This window comes from Lipophrys pholis (assembly GCF_963383615.2).
Source record: "Lipophrys pholis genome assembly, chromosome: 16".
NCBI lineage: Eukaryota > Metazoa > Chordata > Actinopteri > Blenniiformes > Blenniidae > Lipophrys > Lipophrys pholis.
The window spans coordinates 26,932,086-26,942,504 of NC_137634.1; the positions used below are offsets into that span (position 1 = coordinate 26,932,086).

Here is a 10,419-nt window from a genome sequence, read left to right on the forward strand (position 1 = left end):
CTGATTGTCCAGCTACTGAGCATGTGCAAAACTACTAGTTACTACGGCCGAGGTGACCAGGTCCAGGACCAGGAGTAGAGTTTCCGCCGTCTACATGGTGATGGATCCTGAATGTTTCCAGAAATTGTTTTCACTTGTTCTACACGACGACGGAGTGTTTTCAAAAAGTTCCACTTGGGAGCTGTTTTCAAAAAGTTGGGTCATCAGTGGCTCTGAGCTCCTGGAAACACCAAAATGCAATGAAAATTTTCAATTTTCACTATAAATTGTTGTCCTGTAAATGGGCCTTGATAGTGCAGATAAAACGGTACCTGCTGTGTCGAGCCTGTAAACCTGGAGCAGCTGAACAGCGTCGTCTGTTGAATGAGAAGTGGACGGATCAAAAAAACCTTCATGTAGATGATTGTTCTCACAAATAATGTCTGTAAGAAATCAGTTTTCTACTGCTATCCAACAAATACACTGCTCTTTTCTCAGTTTCAAACAAAAAGTCCTGAAACACATAATAGCTGTCAAAAATCAATTCTACCAACAAATAATGACCAGAACAAGATGAAAACTGAATAACAAAAACACAAAAAAGCAGATCCAGAACTTCTTCAGCTCGAAAATGACTCGAACGAGATTACAAAAACACAAAGAAATGTTAAAGCAACAACATTTCATTCTAAAGAACTCTAAACTCTCAAAATAAACTACAGTATGGTTGTGGTGGACGGACCTGCAGTTCTCTGTGGTTCCTGCAGTTCCCCGGGCGTCCTGCGGGGGGCAGCCGCGGCACCAATAAGCGTCCTGCCGCCGCAGTGAGCTGCGCTGAGGAAGAAGTGCTTCGGACGATAGAGAAAAAAAAAAGCAGAAAAACTGTTTACAACCACAAAATGGAGCCAAAACGGTTCAAAACCGTCTGCAAGCCGCTTCTACTGACTGGATTAACGCTGTGTGTTGTACTAGGTGAGTGCCGGAGCCGTCCCGGATTGAATGTGTGCGGGTGAACGTGTGAATTGTGGTGGTTTTTGTAGGTAGATTTCAGGTTAGCTTAGCGTTTACACCCCTAACCTCTTGAATCACGGTGCTGCTCTTTACTCGGCCTTAAGTCCTCTGTCAGCCGCTCGATGGGACTTTAAACACACCCGAAGGCACGACACCCGCCCCTGTTAGCGGCATTTGGCATTACTGTGATTTTTAACTCGATTCTGCAGATTTGCTGGTGAATTTGTGGATATTTGAACGGGGTTTGGCACAGAGTGCCGCCCCGGTGGACGGACGGTGGGAGCTGCTTGTCGAGGAACACACGACAACCTGTTAAATAAATGTTAAAATTCAGCTACAAACAAATCCCGTGGATGTTTTAGAAGTTAGCCGAATTCAATAACACCTTGTAATACCGCAGAAACTATGTGAAATATACCCGTCACACGTGTGGAAGGGTTTTTAAACGTAACACGTTATAAATCACCGATTTGTGAACGAATCTCTGTGTCCTTAAGTGTAGTTTTTATCCAGAAATCAGTTAATTTTTACAGTGTTAGAAGCCTTTAAATAAAGCCTTGAATGCAACCAAAGCCTCAGATAATTGGTTTGATTTGATAAATCCAGCGTCTCAAAGCTCTGGAGAGAACATCTCGTTTCCTCTCGACCCAGAACTCTTCCAGCTGTTCATCTGGAGCTTCTAGTGATTTGCGTAATAATGGATTCGTTATTTGCGCAATGATCCGTCGATCTTGCTGGGTAACAAAACCCACTGTAGATTTTATCCAGCTCAACACAGAATCTGGCTTTAAAACAACATCGTTTTCAATCATAACATTAGAGAGTTTTTACAACGTGTCACTTGAAACATCTGTCACCTATCTTTAAATGGTTTTTGATAATCAAATGCAACATCATAGCTGAGAGAAACAAATCGATGGTTCCCAAGCTGTGGATCGGGACCGTTTTGAGGGTCAGCACTAGAAACCACAGGGTCTACCCCCCCCAAACCAAGGCTTTTCCTGCTCCGACCAGATAAGAAACCTTCTAGGAATCTGGGAATTGTCACTTTGATTTAATTCTGTGTATTGACGAGAGTGGGTGTGTTTGCAAGCTTTTTTGTAACATCTATTAAAATGACAGATTCCCAGTGTATCTGTATGGCCTGCAGGTAAAACATGTTGAGAACCAACAACAGAACAGAAACATGACTGGAAAACATGCAAAAGAAAATGAAATACGTACATCTAAAATAACCACAGAAACATAAAAAAAAGTGCAGAATATTTATTTATCACAAATCAAAAAGACTGAGATCAAAACTTTGTAAAAGACCACAAACAAACATAAAAATAGATTAAGATGAAAAACATCCAAAACACATTAAAAGGTCTGCTAAAATAAAGGAAAAATGACTACAACAATGTAAAACGTTTAAAAAAGAAACTGACAAGAACAAATGGTGCAAATTTATCACAGAGACACCAACAATAGTAGAACTGAGATGAAAATTTAAAGTAAAGGCAACATGACCACAAAGAGGCGCAAACTACCAAGACGAAGGTAAAACAGACTAATGTGAAAGAGAAAGCAAAGTAGATTCAAAATTAAAGATCACAAATAAATCAAAAGTGTGAAAATTAAATGAAAACTGACTGAAATGACCTAAATCCAAACAGTGACCACAAACAGGCATAAACTAACCAGGAAATGGTTTAAACTGACTGAAACAATTCAAATAGTAATTCAGTTCTTGACAAATAGCCACAAGAATGGATAAAATCTTCAGAATAAATGATGCAAATTTATCTCAAATACACCAAAAATAAGAAGATTGAGATGAAAACGGTTTGAAATGAAACCAAAATGACCACAAAGAGGTGGAACTGGACTGAAACAGGATTAAATTAGTGACCACAGTACACACTTTGAACCGGGTCGGGTGTGAGGGGCTCAGGAGCCTCATCTATAAAAAATACATAGGAGTCCTACTAAAAATGGCTTGTGTCAAAAAAATTGATCTGTAAAATCTTGTGTACGCACATCTGCACGCACTTTCCTTTTATAAAATACAATCCACCTGGAAGGTTGACGGCTCACACGCCGCCCTCAACACGCCCTCAACACGCCCTCAACACGCCCTCAACACGCCCACTTTCTACCATCAATGGTCTAAGTACCTCAGGAGTATTTTTGCTTCTCAATCAGCCTGCTGATCGATCCTATTTGATGCTAAATCCTGGCAGAAGAGACGAGGAAATGAATTTTACAGAGAGAGAAATAGTGATGGAGGAGGTGGAGGTCAGGGGCAGAGCGTCCACAGTGCAGCATTATACATGGAGGTCACTGCGCTATTTATAGGCTCACTCACAAATTAGGCTGATTGTTATACACCTTGTCACAACTCATAATCAATCAGTTCTATCCTCTATCATTGATAATCAATCAGTTCTATCCTCTGTATCATTAGAAGATAAAAGTTTAACATATGAACATGGTTCTGCTGATTCAGCAGTAACGTTCCACTGAAGAACCATCTAGAACTCTGCAGCTCGGCTGTTTATGATCACGTGGATAAAATAAGTCTGATATTTGAAGAGATTACACGTATGAGATGAATCTGGTTCAGTTCTCCACCTCACCATCAGCACCATCAGGTTCTCCGTCTCCACAATGTGCTGCTCAAGGTTCTAAGTTGTCGTACCGGTACCAACGTTCCCCCCCAAAGTTTATTTTTCTAGATCACAAACTTTGAGTGGGAAGTGGCGTACGCATCTTTCAGGACCTTTTGTGCTTCAGCAGCCTTTATAACAGCGGCTCCTCCTCCTCCTCCTCATCATCATCATCATCATCATCATCATCATCATCATCATCATCATCAATTCAGGGCAAAGTGTCTGAGTTTGGAGGAAATGGACTGTGGCTGTTCTGCTTTGACTCTCAGACTAATGCGATGTGATGGGAGGGGAACGAATGACAAACACTTCCTTCTCTTGGAGTAACGGCTGAAGACGCTCTGCTGTAAAAGCTGCTTGTGTCCCTGCCAGGCGGCTGGAGGCTCTGCTCACGTGAACACGAGTTGATGAGTCAGCGTTTCTCACAGAGCTGCAGAAAGTGGATTCTACACCAAAAGGATAATTGTGGCAAATGAATAGAATAATATTAACAATTTACAATCAATAATACAAACAATAACGAAAATAATAATGATAATGAAAATTTAAGCACAAATAAATAAAATTTGCTGTCGACATTTTGACTTTTCTCTTGACTCTTTGGATTGGAAGTATTCCATTGGTAAAGAACTGCTTCTTTCAGTTGTGTAACCAAGCTCAGGTCCATGATGTCCAGAGAAGAGCTCCAAATGATCATCCATGCATTTGTGTCCTCACGCCTGGACGACTGCAACAGCCTCTTCGCATGCCTCAACAAAGAAGAGCTGCTCGTTACAGTTAGTCCAGAACTCAGCCTCCAGACTTTAGACCAGCACCACCACCACAAAACGAAGCGGGATCCTGTTGGATGAGGCTTATCTTGATGTGAATTCCCTTCCTGTGTGTTGTTTTACCAGATGAAGCTTAGAATGAAGTGGCAGAGCCGGTTTATGATCACACACTCCTGATAATTCTCCTCCACCACATCCTGAAGCGCCACTACTCTACTATTAAAAATGAATAAAGATAATAACCAAGGCAATAATACGAAAAAAGATGTGGCCTCAAACAAATGCATACAAACTCATTTTCATTCAGTTAAGTGATTAAATATGTATTTAAAAATGTATATTTATTGTATAATAATTTGTAATTTTAATGACATTTCAAGGTTGTTTCTTTAACCAAAACCATAAAATAAAATAAAAATCCAAGATAAAATACAGTATTAGAAAATTCAACTATAATCAAATCTTAATTGTAATGTATAATAAATATGACAGTTATGTCAAAGTAAAAAAAAAAAAAAAAAAGAATAATATGGGCTGCAAAAACCCTCTAAAGGGTTCGGGCTGCAGACCATCTGCTCGTGGATCATTTGGTACCAGGTGACAAGGAGAGAATAAAAAGTTTTATTTTGAAAATGCAGTGTATTTTAAAATTTCTGTTACCCCCGATCTGGTTATTGACACTTGTTTGATGTGCAGTCCCGGAGCCGGCGGCGGCCATCGTCATCCACGCAGACCCGGAGGTGATCGTGGAGAACGGCACCACGGGGGTCCTCCGCTGCACCTTCAAGTCCAGCGAGGTGGTGAGCGGAGCCTCCTCGGTGACCTGGAGGTTCCAGTCCAGCGACCCGGACAGCCCGTTCCACAAAGCTCCGTACAGCGTGAGTGTAGCGCCGCGCCGCGCCGCGCCGCGCCGCTTCCCTCGGCGGCAGGATGTTTTCATCGGTCCTGGCTCCTCGCGGAGCTCCATTCTCCTCCACTTCCTGTTTCTGCTCCGCTGTTTGCTTTACAAAATCTTTTCCTCTGTGTTGTTTAGTCTCTTTAGAATTTGCATGTGTGTGATGGTTTCCTTTAAATTAGTCATGAAGCTCACAACAGGTTAAACCAGGGGCGTCAAACATCAGGCCTGTGGGCCAAATCCGGCCGCAAGGAGCTCCAGTCCTCCAGACCTCCTAAAAAAGAGGAACATTTCTAGAAAACATTGTTTTTTTGCACAAATTTCTTGAGAGTTTTGGAAACAAAACAACAGTGAGACTGAGCTGAGATCTTGTGATGCGGCCATGAAAGCGACCTGGTTAATCCCAAACTAGCCTCAAGGCCACGCTGTCAGGGGAAGTTTGTGAAAACACCCAGAATGCAACAGTTTTCTGGACATTGGACTGGATTTTCAGCCGAAGGTTTCAGTAAAACTGTCTTCATGTTGAGATCGGAGTCATTTTCAATCATCATTGTTTGGTTTTGTGAAAATATCGACATTTTCATCACAAATTCTCTGAAACACCACAAAGAAAGACTTTAATACTTCAATTTAGAAGGACCCAACATCCAGATTATAGAGCATCTTCCTCCCACTGACTGATGTAACTTTATTTGGACATAACAAGTGAATAATAATTAAACTGACTCACACTTTGTGGACAGCTCAGCTGATTTGTCACACCAACACTACAAGTTACCTTTTGCATTATACACATGTTTTACTACACACATACACAAATCAGTGTTGTTGAATCTGCCCACGGTCCTCATCTGACAGTGCAGAGTCCTGGTCCTGGTCCAGGTCCAGGTCCAGAACCAGTGGTTGAGAGACTCTGGTCTAACTGGTCTCTGAACTGCCGACTCAAACACAAACTATCCACGCACTCGTCTTTGGCTTCGTCACTCAGTTCCCACACGTATCGCTCCATCTGCAGCACTTTGACGATCTTAAGAAAAACAAGCACCGTCATGTTTTCCACATCTTGGCATGCAGTTTTTCCGAGCTCTCCCTGAGCGTGCTATCATGGGACACCAGGAGTTTCATCACTATGAACACTAATTTAACCCTTCACAGCTATTTCTTCCCCGAGGCGCTCGGAGGCCACAGCGTCTTGCTGGTGAATTCCCACAGTAGTAAATATTTAACCGGCATGAGATCTCACACTCACACTTTTCACAACATGGAACACACTTCACTGTTTGGCTGTGATGACTGGATTGTGTTCATCATATGGCGCTTCTCAGCCAGTGAGTGTAACTTAATGTGCTTTCCAGGTGATCGCAGTAGAAAAACTTTGCTTCCATCTTAGAGTGTGACGATCCGGCCCTTCACGGGATCGTCCACCCAGTAGGGTCGCAGATCACAGATACCCGACTCGATGGGCAGGATGCGCTCCGTCTGTCACAACACCAAAACAATAGTCTGCAAGTAACCACACAGGCAAAATGTTGCACCACCACGCCCACATTCTCCTCAGACGTCAATTAATTTCCCTGTATCACCTCCAGCTTATAAATGTCACATACACAATAAGAACTGTTCATCTCATCTGATTTAGTATCAAATCTGATGTATACTACAGTACATTGCAGCGGCTGGACAAGTAAAATACTACTGCTTCCCACTGACATCCAGACGGAGCCCGAATGTTTTCAGAAAGTTGTGTTTTCACGCGTCTACAGGGAGACGGAGGCCCCCGTTCACATGACAATAAATACGAGTATTCTAGTTTTATCCTCCAGATCAGTAGTTTAATAGTTGAGACTCTCCCTGATATCATCCGATGCATCATCAGTCCATACGGATGTCAGGTTCTCTCCATTTTCTTCATGTTTATAGTGTTTTGTTCTCTGCACACACGTCTGTGTGGTTTCATTAGAAAAACAAGCAACAGCGCCCCCCGTGGCCTGGCATACTAACTACATCGTTGTCAGTGTGTCTGCTGCTGCAGTGTTAACACGCTCTTTTTTTAACGGATTAGATGTCTTTGCGTGAAATGTTGTCGTGAAAACGGTGGCGAAGTCGGGGTGTTTCTGAAAAAGTTGCACTTTCAGTGTCTTTGAACTCTGTTGTCGTGTAAACGGACCCCGAAAACACAACCAAAGTTTAGTTTTTTCACTTGAACTCGTCGTGTAAACGGCACCTAAAAAGGAGAAGCTGTACTTTCCTGCAGTTTTTATGAGGAGTTAGGACTTTGTCTTGACCCTCTGCATGCTTCTTACTGTGGCTTCTTACTGTGGCTTCTTACTGTGGCTTCTTACTGTGGCTTCTTACTGTGGCTTCATACTGTGGCTTCTTACTGTGGCTTCTTACTGTGGCTTCTTACTGTGGCTTCTTACTGTGGCTTCTTACTGTGGCTTCTTACTGTGGCTTCTTACTGTGGCTTCATACTGTGGCTTCTTACTGTGGCTTCTTACTGTGGCTTCTTACTGTGGCTTCATACTGTGGCTTTTTACTGTGGCTTCATATTGTGGCTTCTTACTGTGGCTTCTTACTGTGGCTTCTTACAGTGGATTCTTACTGTGGCTTCATATTGTGGCTTCTTACTGTGGCTTCTTACTGTGGCTTCTTACAGTGGCTTCTTACTGTGGCTTCTTACTGTGGCTTCTTACTGTGGCTTCTTACTGTGGCTTCATACTGTGGCTTCATACTGTGGCTTCATACTGTGGCTTCATACTGTGGCTTCTTACTGTGGCTTCTTACTGTGGCTTCTTACTGTGGCTTCTAACAGTTTCTTCTTACTGAGGCTTCATACTGTGGCTTCATACTGTGGCTTCTTACTGTGGCTTCTCACAGTGGCTTCTCACAGTGGCTTCTCACAGTGGCTTCTCACAGTGGCTTCTCACAGTGGCTTCTCACTGTGGCTTCTCACTGTGGCTTCTCACTGTGGCTTCTCACTGTGGCTTCTTACTGTGGCTTCTTACTGTGGCTTCTTACTGTGGCTTCTTACTGTGGCTTCATACTGTGGCTTCTTACTGTGGCTTCTTACTGTGGCTTCTTACTGTGGCTTCTTACTGTGGCTTCTCACTGTGGCCCTGTTTGAAATCAGTTTTTCGGGACAAAGCAGGTTTTAAACTGCTTTCTAAATCAAATGTAAAGTTTTCAATTGGGGCTCATGTGAAGTGTCTTTTTGGTGTGTGCGTCGTTCAGTCCCGAGGGAAACACATTTCATGCCAACATATCCACACTTCATAAAGGAAAGTCAATAAAGACCCAGCAGACTTGACAGGACCTGACCTGACACGACTGTCGCTGCGAGCTGGTGAGCAGGCAGTGATTCATGAGGCGTGGCAGAAAATCACCACTTCATGCGTCTCCATGAAGTATATAGTGCGCTTTCTGTTTTTTGATCATGATATTTAGTTTGTGCACCACTGTGGCTGTCTTAAATCCCTCTGTGCTGCAGGAATCATGCTCTCCTCTGCTTTTGACGCGTCTCGAACATCTGTGAACATAACCAGTTTTCTATATGACTTTCACCTCAGTTCCGTCGCAGCTTAGTGGTATTTTCTCTATTAACGAATTGATAATGTCTGTACTTTAAATTTTGGTGTTATAGAGATCTACTATCTGCTCTCAATTTGCTGAAATAACATAAAAAATGTACCAAACATGCAGGGGTTTAAAGAAACAGAATTATTTAATGAGCCCAGATTCCCAGAGTTCTCATTTTCCAGGCCTAACATGTATGAGAATGACCTTATAATCCAGGTTTCTAAACTCCCAGGGAAAGTCCACCTTCTCTGTATGAGCGGGTTTATTCACCGTGAGTAGACAGAGACAATAATGGAGCGCTTTCATGTGGCTTTTTGTTTGTTCAGCTTGTTTTTATCTTCTTTACAATAAAACGGCACAATATAGAGAAAGAATAAACAGTGAGTACATTTTAACGATGATATTTCTTTGTGTCTGATGAATAAATGATGAATAACTGTCCAGGTCACGTCGGTCCTGGAGAAATTATATTTCTGGATAAAGCAGGACTGTGTTTATTCGTTGTGGAGAAACAAAGGAACAATCTGAATCTTTCATGTGGTTTCCTTTGGGTTGAGCTTTGTTTTTGTTATTAATAAATATAAAGACAGTATAGACCCAGACTTCACAGCGAGCACATATCCATGATGCTATGTCCATATAATATTTAGAATACAATATTTATCACATTGATTCCTGGGCGAATAAATAAATAAATTGTATTTAAGAAATAAAAGATGCATAATGAAGCTCAATGATGTACTGGTTTCTGTCAGAGGAGGGAAAGTCCATGTTGTCCAGACAAAGAGAATTATAGAGACCTTTCATGCAGCTTCTCATTTATTCTGCTTGTTTTTTGTGAATAAAAGAAAAGACTGGAAGGAAGATTGCAGCTTATTCAATGTTAATCTTGATGTGACTTAAATATTTGAAAGCATTTGGGTTCGTTTACACGGCACAAATCTAAAGTGAAAACGCTAAACTTCCGTTGCATTTCGCGAGCCATTTACACGACACCGTGGCTCTGTCGCCATGGAAACCGGCGAAATCGAGACTTTCTGGAGCTGTTCGGGCTCCGTCTCCTTGACGGCAGAGTTGCTGTTACTGGTCATGTGACCAGGGCCGTAGTCACTAGTAGTTGTGCACATGCTCAGTCGATGGATAATATGAACAATGTTTCCTCCAGAGTGTCGTGACTAAACAGTAAATAGACATTGTTTATCAGAACTTTGTTGTGTAAACATTAAACTTTTGTGAAATGAAAACGCAGAGGCTGATGTGTTTCTCTTGAAACCTGGTCTATAACAGCCTAGAAATACAGTTTTGCTCTAGCTTGCAATTATATATATTAGGCGTGATTAAACTTCGTTTGGTATTCAAATAAATTCCCAGGTCGTGTGGTTCCTGGAAATAAACTGAGCCTGACGGAACAGCATGTTCAGTAAACGTGTATAAAAATGATCATAAAGGTTTGTAAGGTTCCTAAATAAACACCGAGGACCGGTTTTATTCACTGTGTGAGACAAAGAGGATCTTTGAGAGCTTTCAAGTGGCT

General features: G+C 42.0%; 1 protein-coding gene across 1 annotated transcript in view; it reads left to right on the plus strand.

The window, feature by feature from the left end:
- The first annotated feature begins 798 nt into the window (after positions 1-798).
- Positions 799-10,419, plus strand: part of mpzl1l (myelin protein zero-like 1 like) — a 22,088-nt gene continuing 12,467 nt past the window's right edge. Inside the window, exons 1-2 of the mRNA XM_080482605.1 lie at positions 799-951; positions 5,111-5,292. Of these exons, the coding sequence (XP_080338731.1) occupies positions 879-951; positions 5,111-5,292 (255 nt within the window). The 5' untranslated portion in view covers positions 799-878. The remainder of the gene's footprint in view (positions 952-5,110; positions 5,293-10,419) is intronic.